At 41.9% G+C, this 22,450-nt stretch overlaps 1 protein-coding gene across 5 annotated transcripts in view; it reads right to left on the bottom strand.

The window, feature by feature from the left end:
* PCDH1 (protocadherin 1) overlaps window positions 1-22,450 on the bottom strand; it is a 159,742-nt gene that overhangs the window by 92,423 nt on the left and 44,869 nt on the right. For all 5 annotated transcript variants that reach the window (XR_014491887.1, XM_083357531.1, XM_083357530.1 and 2 more), the window contains one exon: window positions 19,646-20,457. Coding sequence is in view for 4 of the 5 variants with exons in the window: in XM_083357530.1 (XP_083213656.1) it covers window positions 19,646-20,457 (812 nt within the window). In the remaining variant the exon portion in view is untranslated. The remainder of the gene's footprint in view (window positions 1-19,645; window positions 20,458-22,450) is intronic.

Here is a 22,450-nt window from a genome sequence, read left to right on the forward strand (position 1 = left end):
TCCTTCCTTGTGCTCACCCGTGTCAGCCAGGCTGGTGGCCTACCCGGTGCTGGACCTGTGCCACCATCACCTTGCCCTGCACACCTATGTGGCCGCCTTGCAGCACCTGGCCCGCACCGCCTCCGCCGCCCACCCCGCGCAGCCCCGTGTAGAGCAGGCCCCGCTGCTCCCACAGCACCAGCCGCGCCGGCTCCGGTGGGCAGCCCGCCACCAACACCCCTTGCGCCCGTGACCGCAGCAGCACTGCCACCCCTGCCTCCTGTGCCCAAGATGAGAGTTCCTACACTTTTTTTTAGAAAAAAAGCACTGTATATGTATATGTACTGTATATGTATACATATATGTACAGGAAGAAAGAAAGTAAATCCCATGCCCTGAAGTCTTATAAAAATATAAAAGGCAATTTATTAATGTTAAATTGTAATTTGACTATTAATTACTGCCATTTCTTGACCACTTGACACTGTTAGTAAATATTTAGGAAATTGAAATTCTATTTTAAACTGTGTTCATTTTGTATTTAGAATGTATAGCCAAATCAAATCAAACTGGGGTTGGATAGAAAGCTATATAGAAAACTGCTCTGTTCTGCCAAATTCTCTTCTGCACTGCTGGTTATAGACAGGGACTTAAATGCCTGACTGGGCACAAATGACTAAATGTTCTACCAGCGTTTCAATTTCTCCTACCAGTTGGAGGAATTAGAGAAGCTCTGTCTCCTAGGAGAAGCAAAAGCGAAAGTGTAATTTCATTGGATTGAAAGCATCTTTGAACAAATGGCACTATTCTTCACAGCGCCCTGAGTGATAATAGACCTGCAGAACATACATTCCAGGAAACAGACAGGTAACCTACAATTGATGTATGGTTAGTATCTCATAATTTAATCTCACTGCAGAGTAGCACAAACTACTCATGGGAGCATAAGTAGAGAGTAACCATTATTCCATTTTGTTGAACTGTCAGATGCCTATCCATTTTGTCAACTGGACAGGACTGTGACTGGGAGAGTCCCGGCCATTTTATAACAGAGCCAGTGGAAATGCAAAAGGAGAACCACCAGGAAACCCTGAGCTTTATTGTGGCCCACAGAATGGAAAGATCCCTCTTACTCAGGCTGGAACAGCTCAAAAAATGGAACCCTTATATTAACTGGCAAAAGAGACTGTTAAAAATCCAAAAGGGAGGGCCTGAGAGAGGAGAACCTTTCCCCAAAAAAGCTAACTGCCAAGCTGCTCAGGGCACGATGGAACTAGCTGCAATGGCCCAGAACCAGCCAAGACAGGAGCCCCAAATCCCCAAGGAATATTGGGATCTCAGGGAGGTTTTTAGTGAAAAGGGGTCTGATGCACTCCTACCCCACTGGCCAACAGACTGCGCTATCGTGATCCTCCGCAGGCCAAACTGCTAAAATCCAAACAATACTCTATGACTTGCCAGGAGCCGCAGGAATTCTGCACATTCATCGACAAAAACCTGCCATGTGGGTTCATCCAACCAGCCAAGCCTGAGGTAGCCACTCTGGTGTTATTCCGAGAAAAGGATGTTTCTCTCCACCTGTGTGTCGACTACCATGGGCTAAACATGGTTTGTGAGGAGAAACCACTCATGAAAGACATGCTAGCCCTTCTAGCCAAGGGGAAAACCTTTACAAAACTGGACTTACGTGAAGCCTATTACCATATTTAATTTAATTTAATTTTAATTTATTAATATTTCTATACCGCCCTTCTCCCGAAGGACTCAGGGCGGTGTACAGGGCAAGAATAAAACACAAAGCTACAAAAATTAAAAAGTAATTAAATACATGCCCATAAAAAACAATAAATACATTAATAAAACCCCAATAAAATGATAGTAAAAACCCCACCAATCCCCCCTCAGGCCAGGCCGGCTTGTTCGAACAGGTATGTTTTCAGATCGCGGCGAAAGGAGCGAAGATCGGGCGCCGTCCGGAGCTCAACCGGTAACTGGTTCCATAGCTCCGGGGCGCCCACAGAGAAAGACCTCCCCCTGGGGGCCACCAATCTACATTCTCTGACCGGTGGCACCCTGAGGAGGCCCTCTCTGTGGGAACGCACAGGGCGGAGGGAAGTTGACGCCGGCAGCAGGTGTTCCCTGAGGTACTCCGGACCCCTGCCATGTAGGGCTTTAAACACCATGACTAGTACCTTGAATCTCACCCGGAAGACAACTGGCAACCAATGCAGCTCACGGAGCAGAGGTGTGACATGGGAGTATCGGGAAACTCCCAACACAACTCTCGCGGCTGCATTCTGTGCCAGTTGGAGCTTCCGGGTGGTCCTCAAGGGCAGCCCCATGTAGAGAGCGTTGCAGTAGTCTAGTCGAGAGGTCACGAGCGCGTGAGTGACTGTGCATAGATCATCCCGGCTTAGATAGGGCCGCAACTGGCGCACCAGGCGAACCTGGGCGAAAGCCCCCCTAGTCACAGCTCCTATGTGGTCTTCCAGGGTGAGCCGTGAATCTAGGAGGACTCCCAAGTTGCGAGCCCTATCTACGGGGGGTAATAATTCGCCCCCCATAGCAAGAGGTGGAATGTCCGAATAAACCCGGGATGAAGGTATGCAAAGCCACTCGGTCTTGTCGGGGTTGAGTTGAAGTCTGTTCCTCCCCATCCAGACCCGAACCGCCTCCAGGCAACGGGACATCACGGTGAGGGCATCACTGGGGTGGTTTGGGGTCGAAAAGAAAAGCTGGGTATCATCAGCATACTGATGATACCCAACTCCAAAACCACGAATGATCTCACCCAGCGGTTTCATATAGATGTTGAACAGGAGAGGCGAGAGGACCGACCCCTGAGGAACTCCACAAATGAGAGACCTCGCGGTCGACCTCTGCCCTCCTGCCAACACCGACTGCGAGCGTCCCTGGAGATAGGAGGAGAACCACTGAAGAACCGTGCCTCCCACTCCCAATCCCCCAAGATGCCGCAGCAAGATACCATGGTCGATGGTATCGAAAGCCGCTGAGAGGTCTAATAGGACCAGAACAGAGGAATGCCCCCTGTCCCGGGCCCTCCAGAGATCATTCACCAGCGCGACCAATGCCGTCTCCATGCTGTACCCGGGCCTGAAACCCGATTGGTACGGGTCTAGATAATCCGCTTCATCCAGGAACAGAGGGAGCTGATGTGCCACCACACTCTCAACAACCTTCGCAAGAAAGCGAAGGTTGGAGACAGGACAAAATTTGTTCAATACAGCTGGGTCCAAGGCAGGCTTCTTGAGGAGAGGCCTCACCACCGCCTCTTTCAAGATGGCGGGGAAGCTACCCTCACTCAAAGAAGCCGATATAACTGCCTGGAACCAGCTGCGTGTCCTCTCCCGGGCTGCATAGACCAGCCAGGAAGGGCACGGGTCCAATAAACATGTGGTGGTGCTCTGCCTCCCCATGATCCTGTCCACTTCCTCCGGAGTCACAGAATCAAACTCCTCCCAGGTGATATCGACAAGACCACCCGCGTCCTGCTCAACAGACTCTGCCCAGTCAGAGTCCAGACCGGTCCGAATCCGAGCGATTTTGTCCGACAGATGCTGGTTAAACTCCTCGGCACAACCCTGCAAGGGATCCTCCCTCACCTCCTGATTCAGGAGGGAGCGAGTCACCCTAAACAGGGCGGCCGGGCGATTATCTGCGGACGCGATAAGGGTGGCGAAGTGGTTAGACCTCGCCTCCCTTATCGCAGCGAGATAAGACCTAGTGTAAGTCGCAATCGATCGGATTCGGATCGGCTGGATCTCCAACCGCTCTCTAGGCCCCGTCTCCGACGCTTCATCTCCCGGAGCTCCACGGAGAACCATGGGGCTCGACGGGATCTGCACCGGGTCAGGGGCTGCAGGGGTACAACTCGGTCAAGAGCCTCAGTGGCCGCCCTTTCCCAGGCTTCCACTAAGGCGTCTGCTGAGCTGTGAGCAAGGGAGGCAGGTGGGGACCCCAGCGCCGCCTGGAACCTCTGGGGATCCATTAAGCATCTGGGGCGGTACCATTTGATAGGTTCCACACACCCACGGCGGGGGGTGGCAAAACGGAAGACCAGCCGCAGGAGATGATGATCGGTCCATGACAGGGGCATAACAATTGGGGAGCCCCCACCAAGATCATCTAACCACCGTTCAGATAAGAAAACTAGGTCAAGGGTGTGGCCTCCCTCATGAGTCGGTCCCGAAATTACTTGCGTCAGGTCCATGGCCGTCATGGAAGCCATGAACTCCCGAGCCAACTCATCAGGATTAAGGAGGGGTATGAGTGGAAAATGGAGTTCAATTGTCCTCTAGGGTGTTTCCAATTCAGGGTGATTCCATGTGATCTACAAGGCGGCCCTGCTGTGATTATGCAACTGATTAACAAAGTCCTGCATGAACACCTGTACAAAGGATTGCTCATGTATTTAGATGACATTCTGATCTACACCAAAACAAGGTCTGAGCACGTGAAGCTCGGGCGAGCAGTATTAAAGAAATTGCGAGCAGCTGAGCTATATGCTATGCTTTCAAAATGCGAGTTCCATCAGGACAAGATCGAATACCTGGGGCATTGAATCTCTCATGAGTAGAAATAGACCTAGAAAAGGTTAAAGTGCTGCTAGAATGGGGGGGGGCTCGTATGTGGAAGCAACTTCAAAGCTTCCTAAGATTCGTGAATTTTTAGCAGCAATTTATTCTCTCTTTTCTGCAAATCACCCTATCTACTATGAACATTAAAGACAAAAGGGAAAAATAAGCCTAAACCTAGCCAGCCCATAAAGTGGACAATGGAATGCCAAGCAGCATTTGAAAAGCTTAAATGGCTGTTCACAGCAGATCCTGTGCTAAAACATCCAAACCCAGATGCTCCTTTTGAGATCTAAGTGGATGCTAGCAACATGGCTGTCAGGGTTGCATTACTACAGGAAAAACCCCAGGGAATCCTCCAATCCTGTGCCTATACCTCCAAGAAATTAACCAACACAGAACAGAGATGGGCGGTGTGAGAGAAGGAGGCTTATGCAGTACAATGGGTATTGCTAATGTGGCAACACTTCCTAGAGGGGTCTACCAACATCCATTTGAAGTGTGGACAGATCATAAGAACTTAGAAGCCTTAAAAACGCCACAGAGGCTGTCCCCTAAGCAAGCCCGCTGGATGCAATACCTCAACAACTTAAAATTTTACCCTGCGCTACATCCCACGGGGGTAGGGGAGGATTTCATGGCTGATACCCTGTTCAGTGCCAGACTGGAAATCATCTGACCAATCATCCCATCAAACCAATTAGTAGCAGTTGTTAACCACAAGAGGCCAGAAAAAAGCCAGCTAAGTGTTAGACAAATTGAAAATGTCTTTAACAGACAATGAATGGTTGGCAATCATAAATCATAAATCATAAATCATGAGGGATGGGATAGCCTGGGTGGGGGCAAAATTATACTTACCTACACCCCTGCGAGCTCTTGTTCTACAGACTTGCCATGACTCAAAGACATTTTGGCTTTGTAAAAATCTTATATTTGGTCAAATGGCAAATCTTATATTTGGTCAAATGGCTAATATGTGCTTTGGCTAAGAGACGAGCAGGGAAGCTTATGGGATCGTTGCAGCCGGTGACTAATTCTTATGCACTTTGGAAAGAAATTTCTATGGATTTTATAGTGGATTTACCTGAGAGTGCAGGAAATACCATGAATTGGGTAGTTACGGACTTGTTCTCAAAACAAGTTCATTCCATCCCATGCCCTAAGATCCCATTGGCCCATGTCTTGGCAAAGCTGTTTGTGCAACACATTTACAGGCTCCATGGCATCCTTGACCGCATCATGTTAGACTATGGAGTACACTTCACTTTGCGGTTTTGGTGCCAATTTTTGAAATTGATGGGAACCACACAGAGCCTAAGATCCTCCCATCACCCCCAAATGAATGAGGGGTGCAAGAGAGCCAACTCAGTGCTGGAACAGTACCTAAGACGCTACATTAATTATCAACAGAACAGTTGGACTGATCTGTTGCTATTTGCAGAGGTGGCATACTATAATTCCGTATATAGCAGCACTGGGTTTACCCCCTTTAAGGTAGCATTGGGGTAGGACTGTATAGCAATCCCTGAACTACCCCTGGAGAAGCCCCCAAACCCTTCATTAATGGAGTGGATACAACAATTGCAAGCCATATCACCAATAGCCCGAAGAAGCATGGGAAGCTTACAAATGGCAAGCTGATAAAAAATGTGCAAAGTCAAAGGAGTTTAAAGTGGGTGACAGAGTATACCTTTCCACAAAGTACATACAGTCTACCCAACCATTCAAAAAACTGGGCCCCAAATATACAGGCCCATTCTCTATTAGCAAAATTATAAACCCTGTCACGGTACAATCAGAACTAGCAAAAAAAAACCTGAAGAGACTCCACCCTGTCTTTTGCTGTAGCCTACAGAAATCAGAATTCACCTCCCCCTTCGTCCACCTCCTCCCATGGCACCAGTCCCCTATCTTTGTAGAAGGGGGACAACATTTTGAAATAAGGAAGATATTGGACTCTCAAAAGCACAAAGGCAAAGAGCAGTACCAAATTGTGTGGAAGCATTTCCCTGCCTCATAGTCCGAATTGGCTGATGGACACCATGTTTGAGCTGCGAAACTCCTGCAGTCTTTTCACCAGAAATACCGATAAACCATGCATGCCCAATCTCACCTAGTAACTAACTTAAACTTTACTTTCTTTCTTTTAGAGGGCTAATGCCACCGAAAAGTGGGGCTGAATGTCAGATGCCTATCTTCATTTTCTTTGAAGCTTGCTAGCAACTGCCATAAACAGGGGGGAGGGGGCATTTGGGAGGGGAAGAGTGCTGGAGGGGTGAAATAATGTTGTGAGAATTTGGTGAGTATGGACACTTAACAGGAACCATAGGTGCCAAACCGAGCCATCTGCCTGCCCTCGAGGACACCAACCCTGGGGAAAGAATTCACAATGGTGCCTGAGCCACCAGATTCCCAAAACATTGGATCGGGATTGGACTGGACTGCTCTGGCTTTGGACATTGGAGGAAGGCTTTGGACATTGGGAATTGCTTTCTATATATGACTGAAAGCAATATATGATTTTGCACTGTTTTTCTTCAGACCTTGCCTCGCTCACGCTGCATTCAGTATCTCTAGTAAAAGTAACTTTTCTCCAACATCCATGGAGTCAAGGGTCATTGTTTCCTAGGGAGTAAACTGGGGCTAGTCTGACATGAACTACAATTTGACTGCAAGACCAGAAGATTGAGAAGACTATCTTTATTCCTTGAGAACAAAAATGACCTTGTCAGAATCAGACAGAAGTATGCAAGTCTGGTAGCTGAATATTTTCTTTCAGCACCCACTTTAGAAAAGTGCCATTCAATTATAGAAGCCCATCACAATTGTTTGATATTATATGAACAGCTTATTAGAGACCTAATAAGCAAGGGTTCAAAGAAACTCTATATGTCTATTGACGGTAACAGTTTTCCCAGGAATGTAAACAATTCAAACTATAAACATACAACAATCACTTACACTGGGCTCAGTCTTTGACCTAGAAAAAAAAGGCCCTCCTGATGGATTAAGAAGCAATACACCACCATCTTAGGAAGGACTAAGAATTTAGAAGAATACAACTGTGCAACGTCAGTTGGAGATGGAAGCAATGTAACAATACATACTCAGAAATAGATAGGAAGTTACAAGATTTGGCAACAAGATGACAAGCAGCAGAAAACGCAAGCAGGGATGAAGGATACATAAAGCTTAAGCAAGATATAACTCTATAGGGCAAAATGACATGTAAGCTCAGGTGAGGCGCATCTCCGTAGACAAATGGACATGTAAACTAAAAGTAAGAAAGAACCAAAAAGATAATGGCTTTGTGAAATGTTATTTCCCTATTTCTGGAAATCAGCTGTATAATATAAAGACCGTGGTTTGATATTGTTCAGAGTCTCAACTCCCAAATTGGACTGAGACCCTTTTGATGAAGTGCTTCAACAAAAGTTTTGCAAAAGTCCGTCTCTCGTGACTGGGTTCTGATTGGCTTCTGATCCAGGCTGAACCATTTTTTGGTCAGCACTCTGAAGAATGAAAAGAATAAAGCTACCTGTAATAGTTGGGAGACCTTAATCAGCTCAGTAAACAAACAAACATCTTACTCTTATAGCAACCTATAAATGAGGGTCTTGGAAAAAGTGTTAAGGACGCGGTGGCTCAGTGGGTTAGGACACTGAGCTTGTTGATCAGAAGGTCGGCAGTTTGGCTGGTCAAATCCCGAGTGCCGTGTAACAGAGTGAGCGCCTGTTACTCGTCCCAGCTTCTGCCAACCTAGCAGTTCGAAAGCACGTAAAAATGCAAGTAGAAAAGTAGGGACCACTACGGTGGGAAGGTAACAGCGTTTCGTGCGCCTTTGGTGTCTAGTCATGCCGGCCACATGACCACGGAGACGTCCTCGGACAAGCGCTGGCTCTTCGGCTTTGAAACGGAGATGAGCACCGGCCCCTAGAGTCGGAAACGACTAGCATGCATGTGCGGGGGAACCTTTACCTTTACCTTTAAACCCTTTTACAAGTATGGAAGAAACATTTTAGATCTCTGCACTCAGAGCACAACCAGGTAAATACCATCAAGGCCCCTGGTAAATACCATCAAGACTACTGGAAAAGGCCCCAGTAATGACCGCATCTTTCCTGAAAAGCTTAAATTGAACTATGCATTGTGGACATTTCTTGCTGACACTTTATGCATATCAATCATACAGGACACTTCTACAAAGACTGGGGACTGGCAACAATAGATTCCATTTATAAGAAAGGCAATAAAGGGGATCCAGTAAACTAAAGAGCTACTATCCTTCTGAATATCTTAAATAAATTATAATTTATTTATTTATTTATTTTATTACATTTATATTTAGACCTGATTGTCTATGGAGATTCTCAGTCATCTAGGTCCTGGTTATCCCAAAGGTGCTTTTTCATGAGGCAACTGGACTTTCTTGTTTTTCTTTGTTTCGCTTCTCATCCAAGAAGCTTCTTCAGCTCTGACTGGATAATGGGGAATTGAAGGATTTATATTCCTTGCAGGCAGCTGGCCATTTGCATTCTTTTAGAGAGTCACTGAGGCCATTTGGAGGTTTACCTGTGTCCTCAGGATCACCTGAGCAGTGCAAATGTGTGTAGAGCCTTCTTGGCTGGAGTATGTTTTCTGCTCTGGGTCCCTTCACCGTTGAAGACAGGAGCAGGCTGTTGGGGATGAGTCTGTGTTGTCCGGATCTCAAGCTAAAACGGTTCCTGTAGTCTGCAGTGTTTTCTGGAAATCCGTTTTCAAAGAAAGCCCAGTTGCCTCCTGAAAAAGCACCTTTGGGAAAAGCACCTGATTCAAAAATTAATCAATTAGATCAAATCTGAATGCTTGATCAGTGATGAACAGACAGGGTTCCAAACTGAGCACTCAGTGTTGGCAATGTTTGTGCATAACATCACTTGACTGAGAAACATGTCCTAAACTAAAGATACTCGACTTTAAAGTAGTATCCATTCCATCTCTTAAGTCATTGTTATGAGGAAAACTGTTAGATATCAGTATTGATGACTACTTCTTTTAATCTAAGAGCTACATTCAAACTTTTTATGTAAACAATAATGGTTCAACTGCTGAACTCCCAAAATTTTCTTGTGCTTATTTCTTATATAAACAGTAGCCTTAAACATGTGATAAGAACTACTGTCCATTACTGCACCCAAAACAGCCTCGATATAAATCACCAGAAAGATCAAGAAACCAAAGCAACAAATCTGGATAATCTGGATAATTGAGAAGAATGAGATTGACTAGGTACAGTCCTTAAAATGTAGTCTTTCATAATGGATTATCCTAGAAAACCCATCATATATATATTAAGATACATACATACACACACACACACGTCTTGAGTGTTTTTTTCCCTTTAATTCTTTGTTAGCAATACACACACACACACACACACACACACACACAGAGCTGACAACTCTTTCAAGTATCAACAAAAACCAGTTAAGCAGAAATTGAGAACATCTGGAGTGCTTGCAGATTCCCTATTAATTTTGGATTTTATTCAAGGGAAAAGCTTGCATTGCAAGACTGAGTAACACTGAATATCAGTCTGAAATCAACTTACTCTCAGAGCCACAGATGTTTGCTAAACACAGGCCCCTGGTAAATGGCAAGGTATCTCTACTTCTACTCTTACTTCTCTAGCTTGAGGAAAGGATTTTTCAGGGCCAGGCACAACATCTTTCATTCACACTACTAATTTGAAGGTATGCCAGTGCACTTGCACTTGTGACTTTGGGGAAATAGAAACAATTGCGTCCTTTATTATTGTAATTTTATAAGGATTTCAAAAGAACATTCCTCTTATCAAGCACACCTGCGGGAGATGATCTTTACATCCACTTTTTTCTGTCAAAATTCAAACCACAAAAACCATCTACCCTGTAATCTGATTTATAGCTACAGCAACTAAAATGAAGTAACAATGGATATCAAGCTTAACTTGACATTCTTCTGTTTCTTTTTAGCTGTTTTTATTTTGTTAAGTGATTTCTATTGGTGATCTGTAACTAAAGAATTTGAGAATAAAAAAAGCCTTTAACAAGCCAGTAAAAACTGCTAAACTTGCAATGATCTAAGAGTAAATGCTCTCCTGGTTCTTAAAACAAGGGCTCTGCTAGATCAGATCAGATCTCCATTCAATTCACTATATAAGTCATATTTCCAGTTGGTGGTAGTAAGGGGAAGAAATGAACTGGGGAGCAGCACAAAACTCAAAGATCTAATCTTATTCAACATCCACATCATGATTATCCAATCTTTTGGCTTCTCTGTACTGTACTGTGTGTCTTGGGCCACATATAAAATATATAATATAGTTAAAGTGTATCAGTAACAAACTTCCTTCATTTTTAATACTTTTTTTTATCTTGTGGGAAACTATAGATTGCACAATTCATAGATTGGCATAGCCTATAAGCCCTGTAAAAAAATAAATAATTTTCACTATTGGTCAGCTAAATGCCTTCAGGATTTTTTTGTTTCTTCATGTGCAATTGGCATTTGAATATAGATTTATGTTGCAAATGCAGAGATTTCACATAGTATAAACATCAAGAAATGAATTCCATATTTAATTATGTGGCAATGGTGAGATGGGTGGCATATAAATTTAATAAATATAAATGAAATAAATAAAATAAACATAAATTTAATAAATAAACAATAGAATAAAATAAGGTAGTTCTTGACTTACAATCATTGTTTAGTGATCATTTGAAGTTATATAATGGCACTGAAAAATGTGACATTTTTTCACACTTATGACCTTTGCAGCATCCCCATGGTTGCATGATCAAAATTCAGACGCTTGGCCAATAACTCATATGTTACTCTTGCACCGTCCCAAGGTCATGTGATCACTTTTTCCAACCTTCTGAAAAACGAAGTCGATGGGGCAGCCAGATTCACTTAACAACTGTGGCAAGAAAGGTCATAAAATAGGGCAAAATTCACTTAACTAAATGTCTCATTTAACAACAGAAATGTTGGGCTGAACTGTGCTTGCAAGTCAAGGACTACCTGTAAGTTTGCGGTGCCTATATTTAAAGTGGAAAAAAAAATAATCCACCCCAATCATAGATCATGATCCCATTCGCCCATTCCCTGCCAGTTCTTCCTTAGATCCTCACACCTTCTAACCCTCTTTTGGGGGCAGATTCTTCAGCCTTGACTGGCTGTTTATTATACTTAAAGATTCACAACATCTTACTAGCTAATCTTAGGCTAGTCATTCTATTTCTCTATCTGGCTAACTTTGGATAAATGGTATAAAACAGGGGTAGGCAACCTCGGCTCTTTTATGACTTATGGACTTCAACTCCCAGAATTCCTGAGTCAGCATAGCTGACTCAGGAATTCTGGGAGTTGAAGTCCATGAGTCATAAAAAAGCCGAGGTTGCCTATCCCTGGTATAAAACAATCATAATAAAATATAAAATCACTTACAAAATTTTGTTAATTTGGCACATACAAGACATACTCAATATTGTCTCATATACTGAATTCAGAAATCCAAATGGCTTCTTTTTGAATATATTTCTTACTCTTAACCTAGGTTTTATTCATGCCAGGGGTTGAAAGGGAGTATTTCTTTGAGATTTTTCTTGTGGAACCACCTTAACAGGTTTAACTGAGAGGCCACTTCTTCCATTATGGTATGTGAGAAATTTACCAAGAAAAAGAGGAACAAAATTCTAGTAGCAGGCACATCTTCAAGCAACAGAAAGGAATTAAGACCACACTAAAAGCTACCCACAAACTCCTCTATCCAAAAAGGAGACAATGGTGATAATGCTGATAATGAAGAAAGCAAGTAGCATATACAAGATTACAACTATCCTCTTCTAGTTCTGAGAATGAAACCAATTGCCCACATCCATACAATCACTCTGCACAACCATAATGGATAGGAGTTAAGATAAAAGTATGGACACCAAATTACCAATCAAGAGGGATGGGGGAACTTGTAACTACAATTGCCCTAGCAATTTCTACGTGGTAGATATGAATAAAAAAGAAATTGAAATTAAAGAACTAGTAATAGCAGAAATGATAGAGAAAAGAGCAAGAACTGGTGAGCACCAGGTGAACATGAATTGCATGTGGTTTTTGATTGAAACATCTGACTGCTCTACACCCACTAGTTGCAAAGCAGCTTAACAACATACTGCAAGGAGGTAAAATTGAAGAATAGTTAACATCTGGCAAAACATATCTATCAATGAAAGATCCAGCAAAAAGAGCAGCACTAGGAAACTACAGGCCAACTACCGGCATACCAACACCTTTCAAATTGCTATCTGGTATGGTAGCTGATGCAGTCCAACACCATTCAGTTGAAAATAAGCTTTTTCAACCTGAGCAGAAAGGAAACCACCCAAACAGCAGAGGAACAAAAGATCAACTTCTAATAGACAAGATGACTTTGGAAAACTGCAAGAGAAAGACCATTTTAAATGTAGCATGGATCGACTACAAAAAAGCAATGGACTTTCTGCCACATGACTGGATAATCAAGTACCTAGAAACAAGAGGAGTCAGTAGAAACATCAGAAGTTTTATGCAACGATCAATGGCATAATAGAAGACACCTTTACAGCACAATGGTGAGAGACTAATATCAAGAGAGGAATATCTCAAGATTTACTACCACCAATATTATTTGTCACCGCACTGCTCTGTCAACAACAATGAATAACTCAGCCCATGGCTATCAAACATCAAAAACATCTGCCAAACTATCCCATCTCTGTTACAAGGACAATCTGAAGCTGTATGGAAAAACACCATCTAATATAGAATTGCTGCTCATCATTGTCCATATATAGCCAACATATTGTAATGGAATTTGGACTGAACAAATGTACCACATTCACAGTGAAAACGGGGAAAAATAGTGAGAACTGAAGTAATCAAGATGCCCTAACGAAAATAACATCAAGTCTAGATGAAGATGATTACTATTAATACCTGGGTATCCTTCAAGAGAATGAAGAAAATCTTGAAAGTCCAAACTCAATTGAGGAAATACTATCAACGCAATAAAGAGCAGGGCAATTACACAGCTGGAATAGTGGACTGCACTCAAGCAGAATTAAAAGCTATGGATAGGAAGTCCAGAAGAATAATGACAATTATTTTCTTCATCCTCTCAGCAACATTGACAGACTCTTACCTACAGGGAAAATATGTAGGTGTGGAACGTTGCAAATACATCAGATGGTTGAAGAAGGAAAAAAGAGTATTGGAAGAGTATCTGAAGGACAGTGATGACAATGCACTTATATTACTACAGATAGTCCTGTTGAGCTCCGGACGGCCCCTGACCTTCGCTCTTTCCGACGCAATCTGAAGACCTATTTATTTGAACAAGCCGGCCTGGCCTGATGGGGGATGTGTTGGGGTTTTTATTGCGGGTTTTTTATACTATTATTTATTGTTTTAGCTCGGGCTTCTATTTAATTCTCTTTTAACTTTTGTACTTTGTATTTTACAGTATATGTGCCCTGTTCACCGCCCTGAGTCCTTCGGGAGAAGGGCGGTATACAAATATAATAAACTTAAACTTAAACTTAAACTTAATCTTTTATATTTCCAACAACATTTGCAAAAATACAGGAACTGCCAGGTCAGATTATAACAATTTGGAACATTAATTGGCAAAAGAAGACGACCAGAGACAGATGCAAGAGATTTGACTCGCCCTACCAGATGGACTATTACATGAACAAACACTTGTTTGAATATGGTTAAAAGACTAGAGAACCTTGAACATAAAGGGGCCCTATACCAAGTGGGATAAGAGATTTGAGTAATATAGTATGTTCTACATGTATGTAGAACGCGGTGGCTCAGTGGGTTAGGACGCTGAGCTTGTCGATCAGAAGGTCGGCAGTTTGGCAGGGTCGAATCCTGAGTGCCGCGTAGCAGAGTGAGCGCCTGTTACTCGTCCCAGCTTCTGCTAACCTAGCAGTTCGAAAGCACGTAAAAATGCAAGTAGAAAAATAGGGACCACTACGATGGGAAGGTAACAGTGTTCCGTGCACCTTTGGCGTCTAGTCATGCCGGCCACATGACCACGGAGACGTCCTCGGACAAGCGCTGGCTCTTCGGCTTTGAAACGGAGATGAGCACTGGCCCCGAGTCGGAAATGACTAGCACACATGTGCGGGGGAACCTTTACCTTTACAATATATGAAATGTAAAAATAGTGGGTTGATGTAACTTTTATTAAGATAAGTGAAATATAAACCGATTTAAAAGGATGTTATACCTGGATACTATAAGACAGATAATAAGTACAGGATTTCTATACTGCACGATAGGGAAAATATGGAAATTTAGATGACTAACATATGAAAAAATTATGACAAGAATTGGATTGAATATAAGGGAAATTCAGCTTAAACAAAAAATTACAAAAATAGGATGCATGCATTAATTAATTAATGAGATGATGGTTATAAGAATAATATAAGCCAAAAAAAATGCTATACATAGAGATTATTATTTGTACAAATATTAAAAAGTGTTTATATTTAACCATTTATATATTGAAAATATTAAGAATTACATTTTGTTTAAGGTTGAAGAAGGAGAATATAAATGGAGAAAGGAAGATCAAATAAATATATTATTAATTAATATACTAATTATGAAATTAGCAAACTTAATCATTACTGATTATTAACTGATTGTCTTTTTTTCTTGTATTAAAACATAAACCAAGACAACACACTGTACACTAGGCACTGGATATTGTTATAGTTAAAACCAATAAAATGTGTCTGTGTGTGTGTGTGTCTGTATATATGTATATGTGTATATATATGTATGTATATGTGTGTGTGTGTATATATATATATATATTCTCCCAGAAGAACGAAGCTGAAGCCACCAGCCTGAGGATGACGGATGAGATTTCGAAAAAACGTTGCTCTTACACCTTCAATTCTACATGGGGAAAAACCCGAATGACCAAAGATCCACATACAAACACAGTGCTTTTTTTGTAAAAGAAAAAGGTGCCGGAACTCACACATGTCGTACAACCCGCCTTGCCTACCCTACAAGGTTCCATCCAAAAAAGGTGCCGGAACTCCATTCTGAGCGTTCTATGAGAAAAAAAGCCCTATATAGATTTTGTCCGACAGATGTTGACTAAACTCCTCGGCACGACCCTGCAAGGGTTCCTCCCTCACCTCCTGATTAAGGAGGGAGCGGGTCACCCTAAACAGGGCGGCCGGGCGGTTATCTGCGGACGCGATAAGGGTAGCGAAGTGATTAGACCTCGGCGCCCTTATCACTGCGAGATAAGACCTAATATAGGTTCTTAGTCACAATCGGTCGGATTCGGATCGGCTGGATCTCCAACAGCTCTCTAGGCCCCGTCTCCAACGCTTCATCTCCCGAAGCTCCACGGAAAACCATGGAGCTCGCTGGGATCTGCCCCGGGTCAGGGGCCGCAAGGGTACAACTCGGTCAAGTGCCTCCGTGGCTGCCCTTTCCCAGGCTTCCACTAAGGCATCCGCAGAGTTGTGAGCAACGGAGGCAGGTGGGGACCCCAGCGCTGCCTGGAACCTATCATGACAGTAATAGCAGTAGTCAGGCACTACCTTGACATGATTGTGCGGCCTATATGCTTTGAGAAAGGTATGCCAGAGGTATGATGAGACATAAATTACAGAAATTTGTATCAGCTCATTCATCACCCAAATTAACAAGGGCCGAGCCCGAATTAACAAGGCCCAAGGCACTGGACAGAAGTGCCTCAGAAAGAACAAAGCCCTTTAACTAAAGCGATAGAAGGATTGAAATAAAGTATAACTGAGCATCTAAAACAGCACAAAAAATCAAAATAAGGTTGCAGAATAACAGAATACTAGAGATGGAAGGGACCTTGGAGGTTTTCCAGTCCAACCTCCTGCTCAAGTAGGAAACCCTATACCATTACAAACAAATGGTTGTCCAATTGTTGGAGCACCCGCAATTTCATTTCACTGATTAATTGTTTTAACTGTCAGGAAATTTCTCCTTAGTTCTAGTGCTGGTTCTGTTCTTGATTAATTTCCACCCATTACTTCTTGTCCTTCCTTCTGGTATGTTAGAGAATAAATCAATCTCCTCTTCTTTGTGACAGTACTGCAAGACAGTTATCATGTTCCACTCTAATCCTCCATTTCAATAGGCTAGACCAGTGATGGCGAACCTTTTAGAGACCAAGTGCCCAAACTGCAACCCAAAACCCACTTACGTATTGTCGGGTGCCTGGTGGGTGTGGCCCACTGGGTGGGTGTGGCTGTGGTGGTAATGGCAGATTGGGTGGGACTAAAAAGTTCAATCAATCCATTCCATCTTTGTGAGATCTTTTTTCTTCCCACGAGAAGTTGAAATTGATTGAACCTTTTGTTCTTTTGCACACGGCTGCGGAGGCCTAAAGCGAAAAGATTTTATAAAACCCAGCTAAAGGCATAGAACTGGGACAACGGCGCGCGTCCCCATAGAGAGGGCTCTGTGTGCCCCTGTGGCACGCATGCCTAGGTTCGCCATCGCGGGGCTAGACATATCTAGCTTCCTTAATCATTCATCATACAATGAATAGGCTTCAGACCCTTTATTATATTTGTTGCTCTTTCCAGCATCTCAATATTTTTTGTATCGTGGTGACCAGAACTGAACTCAATATTCAAAATGTGATCTCACCAGCATATTGTAAAGCAGTACTATCACTTCTCACTGTCTTGACTCTATCCCTCTGTTGATGCATGACCTTACTTTTCTCACCACTGAATTGCATTTTTTTGGATAGGGTCCAATGTTCTGAACTTTGAGTCTGTCTACCAAAGTGTTAGCAATTCCCCCCAGTTTGTCATCTGGAAATTTGAGCAGTTCGCCTTGTATCCTTAGTCTTCTTAGAACTTCAGACTAATGTAGAAAAATTTAAACTTTCCCTATTGTTACAGTCAATCCCTAAATGATAATAAGCCTTTCAAAAGAGTTTTTTTATCAAGCTAGATAAAAATGTTTTCCTATGTTTTGTTATTTATACTTGGAGAAATAAGAAAGCAGGAGAATCCTACACCAAGCTGGCGGGAATAGCCAACACTCCAGATATGCTCAAGATCCAGAAGGATTTTGACAGACTTGAACACTGAGTCCTATCCAACAAAATCCAATTCAGTGGTGAGAAAAGAAAAGTGGTTTTACATTTAAGTAAAAAAACAACAACCCCAAATGCACAGGTACAGAAGTAGGTAGTACCTGGCTCAACAGCAATAACTGTGAAAAGAACATGGAAATTCTGGTGGACAACCACTTAAATTTGAGCCAGCAGTGTGCTACAGCTGCCAAAAAACCCAATACTGTCATAGGCTGCATTAGCAGAGGGACAGAATGAAAATCACGTGTTAGTACTGATTTATAATGACTTAGTCAGTTAAGACCACATGTGAAATATTGCATCCACTTTTTGTCGCCATAATATAAAAAAGATGAGACTATGGAAAGTGCAAAAAAGAGCAACAAAGATAATTAGGGCACTGGAAGTTAAAACATATGAAGAACTATTACAAGAACTAGTTATATCTAGTCTAATGAAAACAGGAACTAGGGGTGACATGACCATATCTAAGGGGTTGCCACAAAGACAAGGGGGTCAATCTATTCTCCAAAGGACCTGAAGGCAGGACAGGAAGAAATGGATGGAAACTAATGAAAGAGAGATTATACCTGGACATAAGGAAAACTTTCCTGTAGATGAGAACAATTGTTCAGTGGCAATGGCTTGCCTCCAGAAGTTGTAGCTACTCAATCACTGGAGGTTTTTAAGAAGAGATTGGACAGTCATTTGTCTGAAATGGTATAGGGTCTTTTGCTTGAGCAGGGGATTGGACTACACTGTTGGTCAGGGCTTTTTTTCTCATAGAACGCTCAGAACGGAGTTCCGGCACCTTTTTTGGATGGAACCTTATAGGGTAGGCAAGGCGGGTTGTATGACGTGTGAGTTCCGGCACCTTTTTCTTTTACAAAAAAAGCACTGCTGTTGGTTCTCTTAAACATGTAAAGATTTAAGTGTATGAATGGAGGGCTCAGTTCATGGATTTGAATATGGATAAGGTGAGTAAGAGGAGTTAAAGTTATCCCCACATGTCTAGGCCTCAAAATCCCTAAGAAAGGAGTAGCTGTGGTAATGATTTAAGATAAGAAAAGGTGGCTTTGATTTAGCCAAATGTCAATCAATCAAAATAGAGGTGGAAAGGACCTTGGAGATCTTCTAGTCCAGCCCCCAGCTCAAGCAGGAGAACCTATACCATTTCAGACAAATGACTGTCCAGTCTTCTTCTTAAAAACCTCCAGTGATGAAGCACCCACAAGTTCTGACGGCAAGCTGTTCCACCTGTTAATTGTCCTCACTGTTAGGAAGTTTCTCCTTAATTCCAATGTCAGCTAAGAACATTTCTTATCTGGCCAATAATATTTATTATTCCTGAATATATAAGCCTCAGAGGAGAAATATTTACCCATCTTTAATACATTTATAGTGTGATAAAAATAATGCAAAAGACAAAACCATATTTAATGGAATTGGTTAGCAGGAAAACAATGGCTGTTGATCTCAGTCATGCTGAAGGATGGAATCTTACTGCCCTGCCTTCTGATGTAACCAGGTGGAATCTAGTGCTATTGTTGATGGCACTAGTAGTTATAAGTGATATTGAAACAGTAAACTATATGATCAGAAGTTGAGAAAAAGGAAAAATATATGCTTTTCCCTCCCCATTAATTCCAGTGAGTTTGATTGCAGAAATTAACTCATTTTTCCAGCTCCCATCCTCCCAGACTATTGTTTGCAAAAGCTTCTGACTAATCCAAACCTCCAATAACATCTTGTCTCTAAAATGTTAGGAAAGTAATAAGTAACACATGTAAAATACCTAAATACTTATATAATCCTTTTCATATTTTGAAATTAATAGGTACTCAAACTGTAAATCCAGAATTATGTATGTTTAGACTCTTCTACTGAAAAAGGGCTCGCTCACCTGCAGTACAGAGTGACCAATAGGACTATTTTCTGAAAGTTCAGCCTCATACAATGGTTTCTCAAACTTCGGTGCATTGTCATTCATGTCCAGAATGGTGATTCGCAACAAAGCACTGCTAGCACGAGGTGGGCTACCCCCATCTTGAACCCGGATAGTTAAGTCATAGGACTCTGACTGCTCTCGGTCTAGGTTTCCCATTACAATTAGTTGTGGCTGTTTCTCATCTTGATCCTCTGCTACTTGCAAGCCAAAAAGTTTCTGGGCATCTGAACCAGGCATGAGCTCATAGGAAGCAACACCATTGGCACCAGCATCACGATCCATGGCCAGTGGAATAGGGAAAAGTGCACCAATGTTGGTATTTTCAGGAATGGCTAGTGTGATGACTGGAGATACAAAGTTGGGTGTATTGTCATTGATGTCCATCACTTCAATCTGTCCCTCAAGTAGGCGAGGGCTATTGTTCATCAGGTCTGTGATAGAAACCTCAAACTCCAGAAAACAAGGATCTCCTGGGAACAAGTGCTGGCACTCTCTCAGATTTTCCCGATCAATGGAAGTTTCTGTGGTGTAGATATCACCAGTCTTGCCATCAACACGAAGATAAGGGGCACCCACTTCTAATTTATAGAGATGTCCTACATCTGGGAAGCCATAGTCTGCTGCCAGACTTCCAATGAGTGTATTGGGTGGCTGCTCTTCCTGTACTTTGTAGACTACACGTGTTCCAGAACCAAGGTTGGGAAGCTGGAGGAAAAACCATACACCCAGGCAAGAAATCAGCTGTTGCATTTTGAACTCTGATGAGACTGAAAGAAAGCAAAGAATACAGATCATTAACAACAGCAAAGTTCTACCCAAGAAAACTTTACTTTTTACGCAAAGCAGCATGCAGCTGCTGTGGGCTATATACAGGTCTCTACAGAATAAAATAATTATGAACCCCCGTTTCTTCCTGAATATAAAAAAAACCACTCCCAGTTTCATAAGTGCCTCTGTGAATCACTTCAGCCTCGATACTAGAATGGCCACACCTGCCTGGCTCTGGAAAAAGCCATGTCTACTATTGCTTCACACCTTACTCACTATGTGATAAACTGTAATCTTTAATAAAAATTCAAATAAGAGGAATCTATTGTCATCCTAACTATTGTAACTTTTGCAGAGAGCTCCATCTAAAATAGAAAACGCTAAGAAAGTTTACAATATCAAACAAAAATCCATAATATACCCCTGCATGCAAGCTTTAAAAAAAATTACAAATGAATACTGAATAGAATACACAAAAGGAATCCCTCATGAAAATCTCTACATCACTTTTCAGAAGAAATTACTAGAGCTGAATGAATTGATTTCCTAGAAAAGGTATTTTCCCATTGTTAAAATATAATAAACCTTTTTAATACAACATGATCAACCTTCTCTCTCAAGAACCAAGAACTATTTACTTATTTACTGCCATATCTAACGGATGTCAAATTTGATTGTGTCACATTTACATACTGTGACATATCGCAACATTTTTTGCCTTTGTGGACCCAAGGTGGGCATGGCCTGTGCTAGGATTTGGCATCAGGTGAATCAGTAAACTGAAGTGGTCCTAGTATATTGCGGAATATCCTTCTTTACCAGGCTTCCCAGAAAGTTTTGTCCTGGCAAAAATCATGCGCATGTCTGCGCTTACAGTTTAATATGCTGTTGTCTGAGTTCATGTCAGCTTGATTCTACAGCAAACAGATAAGCTCAGCTGGGATGAGCTGTAGCTTGGTCTCACAGTAAGATGGTCCTCCATTTACAGTGGAGGACCATTCAAAGTTGCAACATCACTGAGTGATTTATGACTGGTCCTCATATTTATAACTGATATAGCATCTCCAGTCATGTGATCAAAATTTGAGAAATTGGCAACCAGCATATATTTACAAAGGGTGCAGCATTTGGAGTCACATAATCAACATTTGTGAACTTCCCAGTTTCCAACAAGCAAAGTCAACGGTGAAGTCAAATTTGTTTAATGACCAATGTGTGATTCACTTGATAACTGCAGTGATTTGTTTAACAGCTGTGATAACAAAGGTTGTAACATTGGGCACAACTCACTAACCACCACCTTGCTTAGCAACAGAATTTCTGGTCCCAATTGTGATTGTGACTCAAGGAATACATGAATGCATGCATTCTTTAACTGTAAATATTAAAGATAACCACAGAGACCTGCTAAAACCTGTCAACCTCTTCTACTAAAAAAAAGAAAATAGTGATGCCTTTTTATATTAACTGAAAATATATTTAACAGCATATTTCATACGAGGTGATCTATACACAAAGATTGTTATTGTGTCCACTACTATGGGAGTAATTGCCATGAACTGAATTCTTCCCAATGTTTTAATGATCCATTGCTAACATGCAAATTTTATAACCAGTTTTACAGACAAACTATTAAAGAATATCTCACATAGTTAAAAAGAGATCTGAAGTGAAGTGAAGTGAAAGAGATCTGTTTTCATTTACATCAATATCGCATTTTTGATATCGTCCTTACAATATCATACTTACAGGGATATTGTATTCTACAAATACAATAAATATTAATATTATACTTATAGGGATTTTATATTTTATAAATTTATTAAGAAAATTCTGGTCTTAATTTTTATTAATTTCTGATAACAATCTCTCTCTCTCTCTCTCTCTCTCTCTCTCTCTCTCTCTCTCTCTCTCTTTGCTAAAAACTCTTTTCATTGTTTTTGGGGCTTAATTGTTACAGTGCTTTTCCTGTGTTTGAGAGGAACTGTTTAT

This window comes from Vipera ursinii, assembly GCF_947247035.1.
Source record: "Vipera ursinii genome assembly, chromosome: 3".
In the NCBI taxonomy this organism is placed as follows: Eukaryota; Metazoa; Chordata; class Lepidosauria; order Squamata; family Viperidae; genus Vipera; species Vipera ursinii.